Source organism: Rhamphochromis longiceps, linkage group LG14 (genome assembly GCF_057381845.1).
Source record: "Rhamphochromis longiceps isolate RC_006_pf linkage group LG14, R_longiceps_female_GT1.1, whole genome shotgun sequence".
Lineage (NCBI taxonomy): Eukaryota > Metazoa > Chordata > Actinopteri > Cichliformes > Cichlidae > Rhamphochromis > Rhamphochromis longiceps.
Window position 1 is genome coordinate 26,802,726 of NC_140570.1, and position 23,608 is coordinate 26,826,333.

The 23,608-nt window shown below is 37.2% G+C and overlaps 2 protein-coding genes across 2 annotated transcripts; one reads left to right on the top strand and one right to left on the bottom strand.

Moving 5' to 3' along the window:
• Positions 1 to 675: 675 nt before the first annotated feature.
• LOC146654199 (extracellular calcium-sensing receptor-like) lies at positions 676 to 5,191 on the bottom strand. The gene is made up of 10 exons (XM_085429294.1): positions 4,923 to 5,191; positions 3,759 to 4,056; positions 3,449 to 3,535; positions 3,223 to 3,330; positions 2,926 to 3,092; positions 2,337 to 2,814; positions 2,028 to 2,258; positions 1,800 to 1,923; positions 1,217 to 1,689; positions 676 to 1,119 (listed from the first exon to the last, which is right to left on the bottom strand). The coding sequence occupies exons 1-10, from the start codon at positions 5,189 to 5,191 to the stop codon at positions 676 to 678; spliced, it is 2,679 nt and encodes an 892-aa protein (XP_085285420.1).
• A 14,981-nt stretch (positions 5,192 to 20,172) lies between these two features.
• LOC146654200 (extracellular calcium-sensing receptor-like) lies at positions 20,173 to 23,202 on the top strand. Its single transcript, XM_085429295.1, has 6 exons — positions 20,173 to 20,390; positions 20,468 to 20,756; positions 20,856 to 21,611; positions 21,714 to 21,941; positions 22,025 to 22,148; positions 22,295 to 23,202. The coding sequence occupies exons 1-6, from the start codon at positions 20,173 to 20,175 to the stop codon at positions 23,200 to 23,202; spliced, it is 2,523 nt and encodes an 840-aa protein (XP_085285421.1).
• The last annotated feature ends 406 nt before the right edge of the window (positions 23,203 to 23,608 follow it).

A 23,608-nucleotide genomic window follows, 5' to 3' on the forward strand; every position in this document is an offset into this window, starting at 1 on the left:
GGATTTAATTAACAAATGACAGCTGGGATTTCTAGAGAGCATACCTCAGATACCCTGGGCCTCATTATTCTATCTCAGGTCAAATCAGCATGGACACCATTGCCAAAACCCATTCATGTCTGGCAATGACTTGTCCTTCAAATTTCCACTGAAGATGTCAAAGAAGTGTGTAGCCTGAAAAATACAACTGTGGGATTGTAAAGAAAAAGAAGAAGAAAAAATAGTGTTCATGCATTCAGTTAACAGGATAATGAACACGTAAAACCCATGTAGTCAGCACTGACTGGATGACCATGATTTGTGTCCATTATTTTGGCGGTGTTCTGATGATGGATGGTGTGTGTGTGTGTGTGTGTGTGTGTGTGTGTGTGTGTGTGTGTGTGTGTGTGTGTGTGTGTGTGTGTGTGTGTGTGTGTGTGTGTGTGAGAGACAGACACACTGAGACACTTGGAAAAGTTCTTAGAAAGAATAAAGGTATCTGACATTTCCTGATATGATAAACAGCAGAAGAGACAATTGACAGCACACTACCACCATCTGGTGGCAAAACACTGATGCCACCACTTGCATTTATTTACCAATCAAATACACACAACTGTTTGCTGATTAATTAGTTTAAACTATGTGAAAAATAGTGAGTGACTGTAAGTTCAGAAATAAAATTAATACAATGTTCTAAAATCTTTTGGATGTGGATGTTTTGGACATGAGATGTTTCCTTGTGTTCTTTTCTGGCCTTAGTAGAATTATGTAGCACTTGGGGGCAAAGATGCAGCCCAGCAATCCATAACTTGAGGCCAAGATAGCAAACACCTCTGTGACTGTGGAGTACTTTCCAGGAGAGCTGATGTAGGCAGGAATAAACGCTATCCACACAGCACAAAAAATTATCATACTGAATGTGATGATTCTGGCCTCATTGAAATTGTCCGGAAGTTTCCTGGCCAGAAAAGCCAAGACAAGACAGAGAAAAGCCAGCAGGCCAATGTAGCCCAGGACCAGAGCATATGCTAGATGGGAACCTTTGTCACAGAGAAGAATGACAATAGGGCTATCACGTGGCATTAGTTTTTGTGGCATTGGGGGAGCAACAACCAGCCATACTGTACAGATGATTACCTTTATTTTAAAAAAAAAGTACATGTTTAGTATTTCAACTTTTTAAAGAAATGTTCCATAATTATTCTTATCTTAATAAAAAGTAAAAATTCTTTACCTGGACAAGTGTACAACAGGTAATGATTATCCTTTGCTGCAAAGGCCCAAACCATTTTATGACATGACTGCCTGGAAGTGTAGCCTTAAAGGCAATTAGGACCACTATGGTTTTCCCCAGAATGCAGGCGATACAGAGGACAAAGGTAATTCCAAATGCTGTGTGGCGCAGCAGGCAGGACAACTTAGAGGGCTGACTGATGAAGATCAGGGAACACAGGAAACACAGAGTCAAAGACAAGAGTAGCAGGAAGCTCAGTTCAGAGTTATTAGCCCTAACAATGGGGGTGCTTCTGTGACAGTAGAATATGAAGGCCACAAAGCAGGTGCTGAAGATGCCAGTGAGGGAAATAACCATCAGAATGATTCCCATAGTGTCACTAAAGGAAAGGAACTCCATCTGTTTGGGGATGCAGGCAGTCTTCTCAGCACTGGACCAGAACTCTGGCAGGCATTGGATACACTCTATGGCATCTAAAGGAAAGACAGAAAGGCCTTAACTGCCATATTGTGACTTTTCCACAGCAAATGCACTGGGTAAGTCACATTGTAAACAGTAATGTGGCCAAATGGCATTTCCTCACCAGTCTGATTGCTAATCTCCCCAGCTGCACAAACCACACAATCATGGCAGCAAATAGGGAAGTTAGGTCTGATTGCTTTCCGGGTCCCTGGGGGACAAACATTGCTGCATACTGACAAGGGAACCTAAGGCAACGTGGAATCACAAACTACACTGGTCACATAATGAAAACCTGAATATACAAATTACAGTTCAGAAAATTGTTGTTGTATTCTGCTGAGACCCTTACTTTGGTTTGGTTACCAGTCCATAAAATGTTCTCTTCCTGGATTTGAAGTTTATGGTGTGAAGCTGCAGTTGTCTCATCAAATTTACCGACAGTGACAAAATCCATTTTTCCATTTGGCTTCAGCTGCCAGTTAACAAGGTCATACATGGCTCTAGGGTCACCATTCCCATCAAACTTTGTTTCGTCACCAAAAGTGTTGAAATATTTTACCTGTTTTATATAATGAAGCAGCTAGAAAAAAAGTAGATATGATCATTTGAGTAAAGTGACTTCTGTAAATTTATAATGAATTATTAAACAAAGTAGTACCTGCCATGGCTTTATACTGTCCATATCTGGACATGCTTGCTGAAGAAATGGTCCTTTTCCTTTCACACAGCTTCTCATAGCCTTGATTGCATGGGCAAGGGCATACACAGCGTTATAGACATTGTAGGAAATCCTTAGCTGTGACACATCTGAATAGATATTTGCTATGCTCCCCAACTCTTCTGTTCCAGAGCATGGAGGATTACCCTCAGTATTATATTTTTGATCTTCAGCCTCTACACCCAGACTGCACTGAAACACCTCTTCCCAGAAGGGTGCCAGGAAGGGATCATTACTTGCATCTGAGCTTAAGGGATTCAAACGAAGAAGGAAATCTCGCAATCCAGGTATGTCTGCTCGCCGAATGGCAAATCCCATCGAACCCTGGAGGATGTGATGGTACTTTCTAGGGGTGGAAAGAATGGCAGCTGTGCTCCAAGCCTCACTGGCCAGCCATTGTATCCCAGCAAGCTCCATTCTGAATTCATGAAACATGTAGATTTGTGTTTTTACAGTGATAAAAAAACATTATAGACTTAAAGTCAGCAAATAAAACAGATGATACTGAGGACTTGTGGAAGAATCCAACCTGAGCACTTCATCAAACAGAGCTGCTGCGTCTTGTTCCACGGCAAACACCAGAATCACCCAAACCCCAGATGATTGGATGTTGGAAACAATAGATGATATCGTGCTCTGCGCTCTGTTCTTAGGTATAATTTCATGAAGAGCAACACAAGCACCCAACTTTGTAACCTAAGAGAGCAATAAAGAAGATAAATAACAGTAAATATCATTTTCATAGTTATTTTAGTAAGATACTCAAAGAAAAGGAAAAGAATGCAATTTTATTATGAATACCTTTATTTGTAATTGTCTGACTCACCTCATTTACAAAGATATTAGCCCCACCACGACCATAATCATCATCCCCTGCAATCACACCCACCCAAGTCCAGCCAAAATGCTTGACAAGTTGTAGTAGTGCATCTACCTGGCAGTAGAAAAAAAACCAAGACTAACACAGAGAACCAAAACAAAAAACAAATATAAAATAAAACAACAACAAAAAACAATGCAAAATATATTTTTGTTTGAGTGTTGCAGTGAACCTGGAAGAAGTCACTGGGCATGGTCCTTAAAAAGGCAGGGAACTTGTTTTTGTCACTGAGACATGCACAGCTTGAGAAATAGCTAACCTATAAAAACAAAACAAACAAAAAAAATCCCATAAATTTCAATGTAAAATAAAACCTTGATGATGACCGGTATTGAACCTTAAAAGACTCTTAAATTAGTCTGTTGGATTTAATTCACAGGCCTGACCTACCCTAGTGGTAATTCAAAAAAAAAAAAAAGACAATAAGCAATGCACACTACTATGTCGATTACAGAATATTTTACAAGCTGTGAGAAACCTACCTGTGGCACATGAAAGACTCCCAAGAAATGAGCTACTACAAGAGACTGAGTAGAGCCCCCATCTCCAATCACTGCTGGTATGGACTCATGACAGACTCCTTGCTGGTGTGTATTTCCTGCTGAATTGTTCTCTGTACCCCTTAACTCTAATACAGCCTTTAGAGCCTGATGGGGTGTACTGCATGAATCATATATCTTATAGCCCAGTGTGATGTTGGGAAGGAGATTGCCCTTTCTGTTAATTTCCTCAATGGCAAAGATCATAGTTTGCATCCAACGGAATGTCCGAAAATTAAACCTGGAAGAAAACAGCAAGAAATTTACATTTGAGATGCACGGGTTGACTGGCCAGGGACTAGAACTGGATGATTTCCATTGTTCTGAGTCAGGACTGGTAACTGGCATACCAGTCTCACGTAGTCTCACGTCATGTACAACACATGCACAGTGATGCAAGCAAATAGTTACTTGTTACATGGTACCATGTTGCTAGGATACAAGCTCCTTTCTGTGAGAGTAGACACAAAGTTCACCAAAGCTATCAGGTAGGGGACTACAATGAAAATAATCCTGTCAACTAACATTTGTGACACTTAAATTATCTTAAAGATTAAAGATTTCTAACAAAGGCAATGTGGCACAAGCTAAAGCTAACAAGAAGTCAAATGGGTTGATCTAGTCACAACCCAGCAGCCTCAGTATGCACAAAGGATCACTAATTATAAGGAAAATAATGGAAACAAGTTAAAACAGAGGAAATGATCAGTGTCCTGTTATTTGGTCAATTTATAAACATTCTGGAAAATTATGTCAGCAACTGACATTTGTTTTGTTACATAAACGTGTTGCACCTGTGTAAAGCTGGGGGTACAGTGTGTGCATTAATTACAGTTAATTGTTCTTAAAATAACTTTATTTTCAGTTGGTTCAGTGAGAGAAGATTCTCCAACGTATTGCAGTTTGGGGGAAATTGTAAAGCTTAAGTTATTTTGTATCCATAATAAACAAAATATTTTGCATTAAAAGTTTATTTTTATTTGTACATGCTTTTAATTATAGCTCTTCGGAATCAGCAAAAATGATATTCCCAAGTAACACTATATTTCAACATCCTTAATGTGAAGTTCCAAACAGCAATGTTAAGGATATTTAAAGAACTCTTACCTCGTGCACTGGGTAGACGGAGGTGTAGAAGTGAAAGACAGACTGGGCTCCACCACCATGTCATGAAGGGAGAAGAGTCCTCCTAATATGATGTCCCCTTTTTTTTCCAGTGCAGGCAGGCTCATCGTGCCAGGAATTATCTCACATTGATCTTGGTACGAGTCATAGGCAAAAATCCCTGTCCACAAAAGACTAAAGAGGACAAGCCTTGCTCTTCTCCATGAAAGACTAAACTTTGTTAATGTCAGTGTCATCCATAAAGGGTTCATCCTTTCTGGAAAATAAATAACTATATACATCTGATAGTAAATTTTGCAAAACTTATAGAAATTTGACCATGACCAAAAAAAACTAATAAATTAAAAAACAGTTAACTTGTTAAGAAAAAGCATGAAGAATGCATCATTACATCATTAACTTATGCTGACACAAACACAACATTTAAAGAAATTTAACATACAGTATTTGGCCAACATAAGTTGATTAATATAAGCTCAATCTAGTAGTTAAAATACTTTCTATCAATCTGCTGTATCTTCCACCCCTACCAGTGGTGCACAAATAACTGTATAGTCTTTGGCATCAAGTAAGAGATGCTGCCCTGTATGATATATATGCTCTCTGTCTCATGCTGCAACTGTCAGATTGGCACTATCTCCCTGGAACTTATGATCAAAGGAAACAGAACATGAGGTTCACAACAAGTAACAACAACAACAAGGAACTGGGATGGGCACCTGACCATAATGAAGAAAGACATGAGCTGTCTCATGTCTTAGTGTTATGCCTGACTAGGTATTCATCCTTCAGGGATAAGGAAAGGCACATAGTAGTGCAGTGTTAGACAGGGCTTCTACACTACATCACACGTGAATACATTACTTTTAGAACATACACACAGCTGTACTTTTATCAATATAAAATACATTAAATTGACTTACACTGATTTACTCTAACCCTGAACCCTTTCTCCTACAATTCCCTAAACTTTTAAGGTACATTTAAAATAACCATAATTCAGCCATAATTTGATTTTTATGCTTTTAGGATTTATGTTCTGACTTACTTTTGGTGCCTAAAAGAAAGGTCAGACTCTGGAGTAATTTAGTGATTATTAATGAGTCATTGGTGTGTTTTGCATATTGTTATCAAGACAAACTCTGCAGGCTACAAAACACAGCAAAGCAGAATGAATATCACATGTTGTATGTTGTGCTGCCTCAGGCCATGCGATTGTGTTATGCACCTAATATGTCCCTGAGTGATGCTCAGAAGTGGAAGGATGGTGTCCTAGGAGACAGTGTTTAGTATTAGGATACGATAATCTCTGTATTGTTTAGTTGAGCTTTTTAACAAGACCTTGGGCTCAAAGGATCAAATACTCTCATGGGAAAGGATTAACATTATTTTATTCTAAAAACAACTTGATGAAAAGAAAAAAAATAGACTGTAGTTAAAAGCTATCCTCGCTGGGAGATGGGTATCATGGTAAGTGAAGTTCCTCTCTTATAACAATACAAAGACAATATAAATGAATCAACTTTCTAAAAAAGGAAGAACAGAAAGAAAATACTGAGTCACAGTTAAGATCTTTGTCTTGCCTTCCTCCCCTCACCCCAACTGGCAGCCCCTCGCTGAGCCTGGTTCTGCTGGAGATTTCTTCCTGTTAAAAAGGAGTTTTTCTTTTCCAATGTTGCCAAGGCACTTACTATGATGTGTAGGGGCGGTTTTTCTGTTTTCTTTGATTATTTTAGGAGTTCTCACTTGCAACATCGTCACCATTTTCTCTGCAACAGCTGGAGTTAAGCGTGTGAGAAATCGGGCAGGGCAAACTGTATGGAGATCGCACCAGGCTATTGGTTCTGAATGATTATGATTCACTAACATGGTGGCGAGAACAAAATAGACTGGTATGCAACACCGTTACCACACATTTCTGTCATTTGACTTTAACATTCCATCCTTGTACCTTACATCTCCCATCATAAATCAGACAGACACACATACATATATGCACATATATCATTATACACACACACACACACACACACACACACACACACACACACAGTTGCTAGCTCATATATAACAAATTAACTTACTGTTCCTCAGATAGATGATTTTGTTGGCCCTTACTGGACACTGACTTTTAACAATACATGAATGGATGGTTGTTAGTGGCATATGAAGGAATCCAGATGAGGGTTGATACCTTCATGTTTGAGGCCAGTGAAGTGTCAGTTGTTGACTGTGAAGCAGACAGGTAAGACCCATATGCTGGACAAATGCGCAGTTCATTTCCCCAAATTTGAAGTGTAGACCGGTGTAGACTTTGTGGTCCCATATATCCCACAATTCATAGCGCGGCGGTGGGTGTGGATATTTTGTTTCGAAAAAAACGGCGGATGCCTGAAGCGTGGCCGCCAAAGAGTAAACTTCCAAAAGTAAGTACTGAATATTATGTCACTTATTTATGTGCGATGTATGTTTAATAATGAAGAACATTAAAACATTACTGTTGGCCACATGTTGGCAAATATATGTGTCATTAGTGATGTTTGTACTTTCAGCGTCAACTTGGTTTTAAAGCTTTTACTTTAAAATATACGCTGTTCAATAGTTGACTTAATCTTACAGAGAATGTGATGATTTTATAGATAATTAAAGTCAGTCATATATCCACAAACACAACAAGCTGAAAGTCAGTGATGCTGCTCGGTTTGCAGTCGTGAATATCACGGCACAAGCAGGATTCACTGCATTGTTAATGTTTGCTATGTTATATTGCTGCCTCTGTTCGGTGGTGTCGAGCCAAACAGACTTTAACATGTGTTTGAACGAGCTGACGTTTCACTCGTTAAGCTGAAAGAAAGATGCTTTAATCACAAGAATCACACATGTGTCCTGGGAACCAGGGGCGATTCTAGGATCAGAGCTTTGGGGATGCTGAGCACCCAGACAGCTGCGCAGCCAGGCAAGATAAACTTTACTCGTCACGATGAGACTTCTTCCCTGTCTCTGTCAGTCCCTGCATTCCTAAATGTCTCCAGTTTTCCCGAGTTCTTTCTGATTGTCTCCTTGGTGCATTTAAACCCTGTTCCTCCCTGTCCTCATCATCTGTTGTCTTCGTCTCCGTTATCAGTCATCATAATTTTACCATCTCTGTTCAAGTCTGCAAATTTCTTTATTAAATCATAAGATTCTTAAATTCATCAAGTCTCTCTGTGCCTGGGTCCTCGTCACAAAACATGACATCACTGTTTTGTACATCTTAATACAATTTAATCTCCAGACTTGTGAAAGAAAAGCAAAACACTTTTTTGAAAAGTCTGTAACAAAACCATCAAATCTAATCATGGTTATTTAAATGCTGCAAAAGAAGAATGGATTGGAATAAAAACAAATACATATCCTAACCTTAATTACTGGGGGAGAATAATGAATGATGCTCATAGTGAGTGATTTACTTAATCACTTTACTTTTTACATACACATTTTTAATGTGTATGTAAAATATAATACAGATACATAAAAATACACTTCAAAAATAGAAGTCCTTGAAATGTACAAATGTACAAAATATTAATTTAAAACAATTATAAAAATGGAGGCAACTTTGCCAATGGTACAATGTATACTATGTATGAAAAGATCTTTATTGCAGATACTACTATGGCTCTGCAGATGTTTTTATTTCATTTTAACCTATTTCGCCTCACCTTGAGGTTAGCACATCTGTCTATCACTTTTGGTGGTCAACTCTCTCAAGCAGTTTAAAAGTGTCTGTTTTGCCTGTCACTATTCCCTGTCTGTTTTCTTACCTGGTTCTTCCTGACCTTGTAATTTCTCCTCACGTTCCCCTCTTTCCTCTCTCCCTCTTTGGACTGACAATCATACACAAATAGATTGTATTCAATTAAATGAAAAAATTACATTAATATGAAAAAAAAAATACTATTATGATCACTAATGAAAAAGTCCTCTCTCAGTGTACTTTCAACCAAAAGGCAAATAACCAAACTACATGTACAGCTGATAGAAGATATAAATATTGAAACACTGATCCAGCGAACTGCGTGTACTACGAAGCGTGCGGTCGCTGGATTGGGACACAGCCAGAGAGATGCAGTCAATACATACACAGGAGGAGATGGGGAAGTGGAGACAGCTGGGAACACAGCGGGGGCAAATCAGGAGTAACGACACAGGTGAAGCAAAGCTGAACATAATGCACAAGAGACACCGGCCACCACAATAAAACAGAAAGCATAACCACTGAGACAGAGACAAAGACACGAACTTGACATGGACAAGAAAGGTAAACAAACAGAGACACAACTGACTTCATGAGGAAGGACATGGGAGGAATGAAATCTAAAGACTAGATAATACAACAGAAAAAATAAATAAATATAAAACAGAGGGATTACAACTACAATAAGAACCAAAACCTGGAACAGAATCTTAACTGCAGAATATTAAATAAAACAAAATCAAAGGTCCAAACACATAAATGCTAGGTCGCAGACCCACAACTATGAAAACAGATTGTTTTATCTTTTCTGTTTTGGAGAAAGTCACTGCTACAAGTGGTCTGAAGTAGCTTTGGGTATTGGTCGCAATTGAGAAGGATGAAGATTAAATTCCACAGACAGATTAGTTCTGTCTCAGCATTAATGTGGGAATTGTAACCACACTTTTTCACTGATGCTTCCCTTTGTTGGATTTACCTTACAAGCTCATTTCACTGGACCCCGCCTGGTAGAGTGACAAATCAGTGACATGCAACACTAAATCTTGGAGAAACTCTAGGAGAAATTATATAAAAATGATGAAATTATATCTTTCTTGGGACGCCTTTCTAGGCTGCATCACGTTTCATGTGTGTTGCTCCTCCATATCGTCCCTCTGGTGACAGGCTGATTGCTGAAAGGAGCATAAATTGAAAGTTTCGGAGGTCTTGCTTAATTTACAGTCATCTCTGTCCCATCAGTCTGAGTCTGCAGATATTATCAGCTCGATAGAGAACAACTTGTTCATTTTCTTTCTTCCTTATTAGATGTCATTTTTGCGCCGTTATATTGATGTAAAGGGCTACAAACAACTAGTTTGATAATCAGCTAATCCAAATCCAATCTATCTATTTATCTGACTTCTTTTTCTCATCTTTACGTTAGGTAGTGAGGTTAGGTGTAGTGTAGTTTCTTTCTTTTGGTTAGGATATCTTGATCTAATTGGAGATAAAATATCTGAATTTCAGGAGCAGGACCATGCCTCCAAACATGCTCATTCTGGTTCTCATCTATATATGTCCCCCAAGTTTACATGCCCCACCGTCCCAGCCCTTTACAATTCGTTAACGTCTTCACTTCTATTTAGTACATGGGGATCTGCCAGGCCCGGGAACCTCCGCCAGTCCCCTTCGAGGCCTTTCCCAAACCGTAGCTCAATTTATGTCCAAGCCATTCACCTTTATCTACTAAAACGATGTAAAACCTCATATGAGGACGTGGGCCCAGCGAGTGAATCTATCTATCATGGAATGCATGTCACACATATCTAATTCCTTAGATTTGTTTGTCTGATATTTTCAGCTAGAACGATCTCTTTCTCAGCCTCATCCTAGAAGGGACATAACATGACAGTAAAGGAAACACTCTGGATTTAGCAGTCAATTTGAATTTAAAGTATTACCTGTGGCTTCAGCTTTTAAGTATAAGCTGGATTTGCAGAATGCCTGGAAGGTGAAGAGCTCAGAAATCAGGAATAACATTGAGTATAATAAGTGCAAAAATTACATGGCTGTATCGAGCACACAGAAGAGATTAAGAACATAGAATTACAAATTCTAGCTGGCCTGGAAACACATTTTCTCTGCTGTTCTAAGGAAAATGAAAATGATCCAGGCAATATGTATGCCTATACTCTACATGCACTCTGTTGGATATATATGGAAAAATAAAGAACCTCTGGTTGTGATATGATGGTATAGGGCTTGATTCACTATGCAGATCAAGCAATTCCTTGTTGTTTCTCACACAGTGAATATTGAGCAAAATTTCACTGCCTCTCACTGTCATGCAAAAATCATTTCCTTTTGTACTGGAAGAAGTAAGAGACCTGCGGCCTATTAGAGTCTTCAGAATATTCAGTCTCCAGGCTAATAGTCTGTTCAGAGAATGAAGGTTACTTCAAACTTTGCTGTTTGATTTTCAGCATTTTTAGCATGAATATTTTTTCCCACAAAATCAACTTAAAGCCAGTGGTGTGGGGCAACTTTTCTTATTATTATAATAAAATAATAATAAAGAATCAGCTGAATTAAGAGGCTTGAGCAGACAAAGTTAACTGTAAATATCTACACAGTGGGGATTGAAAATATGAATGAAAAATGAATCTGATGTGTTGACAAAGCAGCTGGTTAAACATATTCAGATAATTTCATAGATGCTACTTCGAAAGTGTACCTACTCTCCCATCAGATTACCGTCAAAGACCAGTGGTTTATCCATAATGTGCACGTGCAAATTACAAGAAAAACACAGCTGGCCTTTCAGCTTGTCCAGTTAAAGTAATTTTTAATGGAGAATGGACACGTCCCCAAAACAGAGAGAACTGGGTTTTTTCTGAGATTGACACAAGTGAAGCTGACTGCAGCCACAAGATGGCAGCAATATAAAGGATGGATGCACATGTTAATTGACAGGCGCGAAGATCTCTGACAGTGACAGCATTGTCTGAGATCAAAAGAAAGAGGTTGGTTTCCTATGGTACACATTATTATATATGTATTTTTAGACAGCATTGCTTGCCTTGCTTGTCCTGTCAGAATGCCACAGGAGTTATGGAAAATTTTGAAAATTCTTGTTATTAATTAAAATGGTAACTATTAAGCAAACTTCAGTTAAACACCACAACTTTTGATTTTCCTAAAATAAATCTCATATCTCAAATCCTATACATACTACAGGCTATAGTAAGAAGGAACAATTGGGTGGCATACACACAGTTGTACAAGCTATTTGGATAGAGCACCACTTTGCTAACGTTTGGAAGAAGACCCAAAATGTCACAATAAGAAGAAAGGGAAGTTGGTTAGGATGTTCAGCAACAACCCAGGAACCACCAAGCCTGCCAGAAACTAGAAACTGCTGAAAAAGTAGTGTCACTGTCCACAAGAAGCCAGTTTTACATAACCATGGACTGAATGGTTCAAAATTGCCACTTTCAAATCAATATTCAGCTGCCCAAATTGACAAGCCAAATGATTTCTGGGAGAAATGCTTTATGGTCAAACAAGAAAAAGATCAAACTATTTAGCCAAATTGACAAGAGGTATTTTTGGAGTACGAGTACCAGTTATTAAGCATGGTGGTGGTATCATGCTCTCGGGTTATTTTGCTAGTACATTGCACAAAGTCAATGAAATAATTAACATCACCTCAAATCAACAGCTTCAACTTAAAAACAACTGGTTGTTCCAAGACAACAAACATCAAAAGTGATTTTGAAACTGATAAAGTTATAAAGTAAAGAGTTGTCAGTTATCCAACCAGAATTATGCTAGAAGGTTGTTGCTGTCTACCAGGAGCATTTGGTGTGGTGCAGCTCGATAAAGTCATTTAAGGGGTAGTGGTCACATCACAATTTAGACTCAGTGCCATCTTATAAATGTATAGATATAATATACGATTTAAAATATATATGCATACGCTTATGTATAACATGAAATATGTCACACATATTCACAGACACAAAAGTTTTTAAATATCCTTCACTTGTGGCAAGTTTTTTTGATGTTTGCATGTCACTTGTTTGTGAACTTGTAGATGATGAAAACAACATGTGTTGTCTTAATCTGAATGAATAACAACATGCATTGAAGCATAAGTGTGTGCACTTGGGAAGCACTTAAACTTGTTTGTGAGCATATTATGAAAGGGAAACTATGTTATGACATCAACCTAAACCTGCCAATTTACCTTTTTCCCAGAGGGGTGAGAGGTAGACAAGGGGCAAACTGGGCAAGAAAAGACAAGCAAGTGTTTTCGACAAGACTGATGACATCTGGCCCTTAGGATAGAAAACAAGCGTTCACCAGGTGTTGCGTTGAAAACTAATTAATTTAGAATTTTTTTAATTGAAGGTTACCTTGTTTCTCTCAAAACAATTAGCATTGATGCCATTAATTAGTGAGATGGCAGTGAGACATTAGTTACTGTCACCTGCAATTATTAGTTTAATATTGAAGAGAAGAAAAAAAAACTCTTCTAAGTTAACTTTAAGAAACATACACACATACTGAGTACAAAGGTATACAAAGTATAAAGGTTTCTATTCAAGGGTGTCATTGTTTTCACAATTTGAAATTAAACATTACATTTCAAAGTAGTTTATCTAATTTATGTTCAAGCTAATGCTGTACATATATATTTATATTCATTAGGTTTACAAGGATTAAAAATATCAGTATGAGTTCAAATAACATTGGCTGTATTCAGGCCACTCAAATCTCCATCATGACTTTCAGACTTCATTGTAACTCTAATTCTGCTGAATATCTTCTATTTGATTGTCATCTACCCACAATTTAATTGTAATTCAGTTATCTAGCTGTAAAACCTTTTAGGCAGAACTGGGAAATATAGTCTTTTTCTTCTATGAGCACAGTCATCTTTAGAATTTCCCTCGTTGCAGCCTTTTAAAAAGTATCCACACGTCATCATCAATTCTTTGGTAAATGTCATATTTTGATATGGACACTTGGGCCTGTGACTATCTCCTAGTATGCAGCAGAAATCAGGGCAGTGGGAAAAGACTTGCCGCCAAAGATGACCTTAACCAAGTACCCCTATTGGTTCCATTGAATTTTGGCAAACAAAGCAATTGTTTGATTTCAGTCCTTTTGTGAGTTTGCACTTCACATCAGAAGATGTTTCTCATTATTACTGAATGTCACCGTTATACCTGAAGCCCAGTGATATTTTGCAAACATTTGGATTTACTCTTAAGATTGTCCCTGTAAGAGAAACTACTGTGACCTTATAGAGTCATGAGAAAAGAAAGTACATCTTCTTTCAGTTCTAAGGTTTTATGTATCTGGACATAACAAAAAATAAATAAACCATCTGGTCCTTACCAGGTTCAAAAATTATTTCAACACATTTTGAGGTACACAGCAATAAATAATCTAACATACATATTACATACAGTATATCATTTTTGTTTTTAACAAAAACTATCCCAGAATGAACAAACAATGAGTCAGAAACTATCAAGATGACTCAAGAACCACCTTTAGCAACATAAACTTGAAGTAATGTTCTGCATATCTTTACCAATCCCTCACATCACTGAAGAGGAATTTCAACCCAATACTATTAACACTATTGCTTCAGATTATTGGTATTTGTGGGCATTTTTTTCCCAGTGATAGCATTCTGGCCAGGGTGAGGTCTGTCACCTTGATTCTTTACTTTCTCAGGCATTATGATTTGCTGCTGTGCTTTGGATCACTGCTCTGTTACATGATGTAGTTTAGGCCAAGCTTTAGCTCTCGGATAGATGATCTCACATTAGACTCTACAATACTTTGGTATCAATGTGCTCAGATTCTGTGGTGAAATGGGCCCAAAACATCACCCCTCTACCAATGTGCTTGATATGTAATAATTTCCCCCAGGGATCAATAAAGTATTCTGATTCTGATTCTGATTCTGATGTGGTATGAGGCGTCTGTGCTGATGTGCTGGATTTGGTTTCTAACAAACATGCATTATGGTTAGACATTTCCATTTTCTTCTCTGCTTTTGAAAGGATATTATTCCAGAGGTATTGTGGTTTATTAGGGTGTTGCCATACTTGTTAAGGCTTTTTTCTAATTGTACTGTCATGAACTTCAATATTTAACATGCCAACTTGGGCCTATAGAGTCTGAGATGTGACTCTTAGGTGTTTTTGCAATTTCTTTAAACATTGCACAGTCTGACTGAACAAGTCCCTTAATTGGTTTTAATTAAAGACACAACATTGAATTTTAGGGCTTATCATCATTGAGGTTAAGAAATTAAGAAATTAAGTTTCAATCTATAATAAGAACACACAGCCAGTGTCAATATTGGTGTGTCTGTGGCCATGCCACGTAAAAAAATAAATAAATAAATAAATAAATAAATAAATAAATATATATATATATATATATATATATATATATATATATATATATATATATATATATATATATATATATATATATATATAACTTGTCACTGTGCTTATGTTGAATTTCTTTATATTTCCCTCATGTGTTGGTCTACTTTTTGTTCTGTAATTGTTGTATATGTTTGTATTTATATGCATTTTTGTCCCCTTACAGTGTGTGTATGGACTAGTAATATTGGCTGTATACAGTTTTTTAGTTACTACTACTACTACTACTACTACTACTACTACTACTACTAATAATAATAATAATAATAATAATAATAATAATATGCTGCTGCTGCTGCTGCTGCTGCTGCTGCTGCTGCTGCAGCAGCAAAATATACACCATAACTGGAATTAGTATGGTTTTCAGTAATTCCACAATACTACCAGCAGATGACAGTATTGTCCATGGTATGGTGATCCAATGGAGGTACAAAGAAATCACTGATTTGTGATTGTGTGTATGTGTAATTTGTTAGGAAAAGTATTTTACTTTTTTTCTTTTATTTTCATTGATTTAAATCTTGCACTACATACTGTATTGCTGTCCCAGATGTGTTCTGTATAAGAACAAAATTAGGTTTCAGCTTTTATAATTTCTTATTTATTTCTCTCTTTCCATGTTCTACCCCATAATTTAGCTGACTTGTATTCTAAGTTCCCTGTTATGGTAATACTGACCTTCCAAGACTAACTCTAACACTTTAGTGTAGGCCGTTCACTCTTGCAACACTAAAATGCTCTCCTGAATATAAAGATCATTTAGTAATAATAAAGAACATCACTGGACTGCACAGAGATCTGACCTGATCCCCATTAAAAAAAGAACACAGGTAATAATCATCTGCTGCACTGCTACAAACTTATAAATACTACATAAGTGTACCAAAGGAAGCAGATCGTTTTTGGATTGTTATCGAAATGTAGCTTAAATATTTATTATTTGTCAATGTTTTGCTAACCTACCCTGCAACAACCCTCATAATACCAAAGAGAATAAGCCTAGGTGTATAAAAAGTTCAGATCCAGTTGATTGATAATATGTCTTTTGACACTAAAAAAACATATACGAAGTTACCTTCTGACTTTCATTCATTTCATCAAGTTCAAAAAGTAAGATCAATCATAGACTTTGGCCTTGACGGCACCAGCTCTCCAGTGGACATCATAAGGGTATCATGATGCAACACTCCTGGAAACAAGTATCTGCTAAGAGGATAGGTGTGTGAGCTGAGTGTATTCTGGAGGGAATTTCTCAGTTTGTTATTGTGCTTGTTACTGGGATGAGCCACAGGTGTAGGTCATGGTCAGGCCTTAGGCACCTGCACTTCAGCACCTGTGTTCGAACTTAATCAATACCCAAAGGTAAACAACCGTGACTGAAACACCAATTTAACTTTGCATAAACAAAATTAACAATATCTTTTGGTAATTCAAAAGGGCCCAAGAGGCACACCAGCTGCTACTGAACATCCCTTTGGCTGAAAGGCAACAATAACAAAATTAATTATTGCAAGGCTCAATACACTGCTAAATCAGTTATGCTAAATTGTTTATTTTGCTTCCTTGTCAAAAGTGTAACTTTAATCCCCTAATCCAAATGCAATACCTTCTTAAAGTGCCACACAGGGAAATAACTGAAAATACAAGGTAAACATGCCAAAAGCATTTAGCACAAATTCAAATCAAGAATGATTATGTGTAAATCCCCATGCAATATATAATGTTGTTTTTTGTTTGTTTCTTTTGTTTTTATTTCACATTCAAACTTTCTGTTCAAAGCAGACAGAACAAAGAAAGAAAGAAATTGACCGATTAAAAAAACAACAACATATTAGCCCAGATTTCTAGATTACTAGATGTAGGATTCCACATCACTATGTTCATCCAGCTGAGGTTTTGTTAGTCAAAAAGACTTTCAAATCATCTTCCCCAACTGTTCATAACAGTTTACAAAAAAACAATAGTTACTATCGAAAACTACTGCACTAGTTGTTTTCTGAAAAAAATGACTTACTTGGTATGTCATGTTACAATATTAAGTGTAATGAAAAAGGCAGATATTTGGGTCACATTACCAGGAATAATGTACACGGTTATGACAGTGTTCAGCAGTAATACTACCATTTGTATGCTGGAACACAAATTTCCTATGTGATCTAAAATAGTCAATATTAAAACTTTGCAGCATTTTGAAGCCCTGCAAAATGGAAGTGCCTTGTTTGTATAAGTCCCCAAGATGAACAACTGCAAACCATATACTATATTTAATTATGGTCCCCACTTTTCATACCTTTACATTTTGAGGAACTGTATGTACACTGATGTATAAATTAACTAACTCTAAAAATGTAATCTTATTGAGCTACAGTTACACAAGATATGGTATTACTTGTGTTTTCACAAGTCTGTGTTTAATTCACTTGTAAACTTCTGTTTTTCATTTGCAATGATATGGATCTATATATTATTGTTTTAGCACTGCGGTTATTGGAACACTGTTAATACAGTGGAATAAGTAAATCGGGTATAATTGAAGATATTCACAAATACATGTATGGATAAAATACTCTTGTAATTGTTTTTTGAAGACATATATTCTCATTATTTTCATTACAGCAAACAGAGTGTGTACAATCATATGTATAAAATAAAATATCTGAACACTTTCAAGTTAAACATACGGTAGCATTCATCATCTCTACATTTTGAAATCAAGGCCTGCTGGCCATAACTCTGTGTGAAAATAGCCAAATAGTACATTTTACTCATAAATCAAATCCCACTAAACATCATATCTATATTGGGTCCATCAATTCTGGTCATGGATTAATGTCCAAAGCAGGTCCAGATCTTGGACGTCCAAACTTGGACGTCAATATGATGTTCAACGTTTGAGCTTTGGACTGGGTAATATTTCTGGACATTATGTGTCTATGACAGGTGCAGGAAATGTACATTATTTATACATTTTTTTTAAATCATTTTTTAATTACAAATGTGTTTTATTACAAAGAGCTTATGGTTGTAAGAGGAAGTGAACATGGTTGTGATTGGTAGAGAAGTTGCAATGACAAGTAGGAGAAGTTTGTGAAAGTGTATATGTATGAACTGGACTATCTGCTCGACAGTCTTTGTCAACGCGCACATTTTCCAAACTGTGAGAAGCTGGGGACATGTCCACCGAGCAGCTGCTCACTTTTGTTTTAGCTTCAAGAGCCTGCGGCATCTTGGAGATGTGCACTGATCACTCTGCATTTCTTTGTACATAAATGTTATGATCTAGACCCATTTCAGAAGGTGGCATACTGTTCCAGATCATTTTCCAATAACTTCATTTGATTGTCTCAGCCACAAATGATAGCTATAGACGGATACAAAAGTGTAAACAAAGCAACAAAAAGATTAACTGGTAGTCTATAGAAAACATGTCCTTTACCCTCTGAAAATATGTGACTACTGACACTATCCGGTCTTTAAGTGATGACGTGACGAATCCTGCTTCCGGGCCTAAAGTAGTCTGTGTTTAATATGGCTTTTGTGTTGTTAACATGTTTAATGTTATGTATTTTCTTCTATTTAATCTCAAAAAGCTCCTAAAACAGTCAGTGATCACTGTTGACCTCCCTCGGCTTTCATTACTGCTAATCATTTATTTAAGCTCAGTTTTTAAAACCTTAGGATGTAACTACAGCCCAGCCCATGCAGCAGTATATGAATGACTAACCTTGTATTGTGGATGGATTATCTCAGTTGTTCTCCTGGCTGAAGTTTGGTCCTTTTACAGCATCCTGCCATGCGATTACATTTGTTCCTGACCACCGAGAACACTCACGTTAACTTTTATCGAGTGGAAAAAAGTTAGCTTGTTTATATTATGTGTGTGTGAATGCCAGAGTGAATGAATAAAGTGCTTTGGGTGCCTTGAAAAGCGCTATATAAATCCAATCCATTATTATTATTATTATTATTATTATTATTATTATTATTATTATTATGCTCACATAGCTGTGTCACTAGCGGTCACGTAGCAAATCATTATATACCAGCTAGCCAAACTTCAGTAACCCTACAAACGTCACTGCTGTTCTGACTTCATTTATGTTGGATGTGATAGAAGAGCCGTACGTTTGAATTTGTTTCCAAAATCCATCAGTCAGTATTTAGATGGAAGCTAGCGAGCTAACTTTCTGCTAATTTCTAACTCCGTTAAATGTCATAAATTCCGTTTTCATGGATGCCCGGATGTTAAACTCAATTGTTACACCTGGTAGAGCAGAACACTGATCATTTTATTACAGATGAAAAACTTTAGACAGTTTTTCAGCTCTCAGTGATGCCACAGTGATCATTTGATTTATGGACCTGGAGTTTGAGCCCAGACACGGCTAGTGACGTCAGACTTAAAGACCGGATAACAACAGTATAAAAACAACATTTAAACAGGCTTTAGGCTTTAGGCTAAGTTTTGTTAAGTTTGGCATTGAGAAGATGTCCACAACAACCACAGTTTGACTATAAATAGCCTGTACATGGAGGTCCTACAGACATCTACACTAGATGTTCTGTAGACGTTGAGAAAAAAATGTCACCTGGCATTACAAAACAACCCCTCCAGTGGACCAAAACTGGATGTCCAAAAGTGACATATTAAAAAGGTTACTCTGACATCACTTTGCATAGTGGGATTAAATTAAAATTTTGAGTATTTATGGATTTTTTTTCAAAATGCACAAGTTTTATCTAATATTTTATGTTAAATCCTCAAATTGTGTATAATTATGCATTGATATCCACTGGACTTTATGTTTGTTGGTCTGAAGTTATAATTTGTTTCATTTGTTTAATATAAATTTGGAAATCTAAAAAACCTAAAATTGTAACAAATCATTATCAACACATAATATCATGACGAGGCCCAATGAAAGTTTTCCTGTCTCTGATTGGTTGGTAAAAACTAACGTATCCTGCCATGGTCTAAGATAAAATTCTGCTCTAACCCAGACAAGAGTAGCTTTTTCCCACCATAATGCATACATAGAAGATGTTGTCATTGATAACAGGGCTAGTGTTCATTGGATTTTTTGCATTTCAAACTGTAGAGGAGAAAGCTTCTCTGTGTCAAATACTGGGGAGTCCAGAGTTTCCTATGATGTCAAAAGAAGGAGATGTTATGATCGGTGGAGCCTTTTCCATCCGCAGCAAAATAACATCGCCTTCACTTGTCTTTACAGAGAAACCCAAACGCCTCAGGTGTTCCAGGTAATTTTATGCTATTAACAAAAATACTGAGTTTTGTGACAGTAAACACAAGTTTATATTTCCTTGTCATTTCTCAGTGTCAACCTTAGGGAGTTTCGATTTGCACAGACGATGATATTTGCTATTGAGGAAATAAACAAAAACAGTTCTCTTCTTCGCAATGTTTCTATTGGATATCGTATTTATGACAACTGTGGCTCAACACTGTCCTCAATGCGTGCAGTTATGGCCCTGATTAATGGTGATGAATGGATGCTGGGAAAGAGCTGCTCTGGCCAATCAGCTGTGCATGCTATTATTGGGGAGTCTGAATCCTCTTCAACCATTGTTCTGTCACAAACTACTGGACCATTTAAAATACCAGTGGTAAGAGGGATGTTGATGGATATTCCATGTATGCATATGAAATGTAAACTTTCCTTATTCTGTCTCTCTTTCTTGCATCTTTCTATTGTGTGTACTCAGATAAGTCATTCAGCTACTTGTGAGTGTTTGAGTAGCAGGACAGAATATCCTTCTTTTTTTCGAACCATTGCCAGTGACTTTTATCAAAGTCGAGCCCTCGCTCAACTGGTCAAGCACTTTGGCTGGACCTGGGTTGGAGCAGTCAATAGTGATAGTGACTATGGTAACAATGGCATGGCTATCTTCCTCGCTGCGGCCCAAGAAGAAGGAGTATGTGTGGAATACAGAGAGAGGTTTCACAGGGCAGAACCAGAAAAACTTCTAAAAGTGGTTGATGTGATCCGTAAGAGCACTGCCCGGGTTATTGTTGGTTTCCTGGCCCATGTAGAGATGAACAACCTTCTGGAGCAATTGAGTCTGCACAACATCACTGGCAGACAATTCATTGGAGTGGAGGCCTGGATTACTGCTAACAGCCTTGTGACTCCTACCAGCTTTGCTGTATTGGGAGGCTCACTGGGCTTTGCAGTGCAAAAGGCTAATATCAGTGGCATGGAAGATTTTTTAGTCAAAGGCTTTTGGGAGACAGAATTTCAGTGTAAGGAGGCAAACCAGGACAGTATGATAAATACTACATTTTGCAAAGAAAATCAGGATCTAATGGAGCTGATAGATTATGATGATGATGTGGCAGAGCTGAGATACTCCAGTAACATTTACAAAGCAGTCTATGCTGTAGCCTATTCTCTGCATAATATCCTAAAGTGCTCAAACATTCAAGGGTGTGACAAGAAAGTTCATGTTACTCATAGGCAGGTAAACTAAACTAATGACTAAACGTTTCTTTGTTTTGTACATCAAAATAGTGATATTAATATAATGGCAATATATGACACAGTTTAGTTTTCTGGTCTTCAGGTAGTGGAGTCCCTAAAGCAAGTGAACTTTACTATTAAGAATGGGGATCGAGTGTGGTTTGACAGCACTGGAGCAACTGCTGCCAGGTACGAGGTGGTAAACTGGCAGCATGGACCAGATGGATCTGTTCAGTTTATACCAGTTGGCTATTATGATGCTTCTCTACCTCCTGGTCAGAGGTTTGTTCTTAAAACGGAAGCCATTGTGTGGCCTGGAGGAAGCAAAGAGGTAAATATTTTAACTGATAAAACAACAGTTAAAAATGCGTCTCTTCAAAAACTTTCACATATTCCTCTTTATTGGATCTGAAGTTGCCTGTCTCAGTGTGCAGTGTCAGCTGCCATCCAGGAACACATAAAGTTCTTCAAAAAGGAAAGCCAGTCTGCTGCTATGACTGTATGCCATGTGCAGAAGGAGAAATCAGCAACACCACAGGTATCACAGTCCTGAATTACAGCAACGTGCATACACTGTTTGCTTTCTACAGTTTATGTGTCATGTTTAAGTCTTCTGTGGTACAGTTACTGATTTACAGTTACACTGATTTAATACCAATAACGGCAACACTATTTTCATTACAGATTCTAATGACTGCAAAAAGTGTCCTGGAGAATATTGGTCCAATCAAAACAGAGATGCATGTATATTAAAAAATGTTGAGTTTCTTTCCTTCACAGAATTTATGGGAAAGATTATTGTGTTTTTTACTTTCTTTGGTGTTCTCCTTAATTTGATAGTGGCTGCTCTATTCTTAATCAAGAAGGACACTCCACTGATAAAGGCCAACAATTCTGAGCTGAGCTTCCTGCTGCTCTTCTCCTTGACTCTGTGTTTCCTGTGTTCTCTAACTTTCATTGGTCAGCCCTCCAAGTGGTCCTGCATGCTTCGACACACAGCATTTGGCATAACTTTTGTGCTCTGTATCTCTTGTATTCTGGGGAAAACAATAGTAGTACTGATGGCCTTTAAAGCTACACTTCCAGGGAGTAATGTCATGAAATGGTTTGGACCTGTACAGCAGAGACTGAGTGTTCTAGCATTCACTCTCATACAGGTATTGATTTGCATTCTTTGGCTAACAATAAACCCACCATTCCCCTACAAAAATATGAATCATTACAAAGAGAAAATTATACTTGAATGTGCCCTGGGATCACCTGTAGGTTTCTGGGCTGTGTTAGGATACATAGGGCTGCTGGCTATGTTATGTTTTGTACTTGCTTTTTTAGCTCGAAAGCTGCCTGATAATTTCAATGAAGCTAAATTTATCACTTTCAGCATGTTGATATTCTGTGCAGTGTGGTTAACCTTTATACCAGCTTATGTCAGCTCCCCTGGAAAATTCACAGTTGCTGTGGAAATATTTGCTATTCTGGCATCAAGTTATGGGCTACTCTTTTGTATTTTTGCACCAAAATGCTATATTATTGTAATTAAACCTGAACTGAACACAAAGAAACATTTGATGGGAAAAATACAATCAAAATAAATCAAGGCACCAGTTTTATTTCAAATGCATTTAGTCGTATACTTTTTGATTTCACTACTTACCCTTACGTTTTGGTGTGACATTCATTTTCACATGTATTGTATTTGTATTTTCTAGTTTTTCAAAAATCTTCAAAAAATTGTACAAAGTGAATGTACGATGTTTTCTGTAGAATGTAGAGTTTTCTTTTTTGTATTGATTTTGATAATTTTATAGTGTACTAATTCTAACACTGTCAGTAATATTAACAATAACAATCAACAATAAAAATGTGTAATAAAAATTTGATACACTTTTTTTGGTTCATTATTAAATTGGGAATTAAGTGAATATAACGTTCTTTAGTTTAATATGAATAAATTAAACTAAAAAAAACTACTTGTCGCACTTTATTATTAGCATAGGT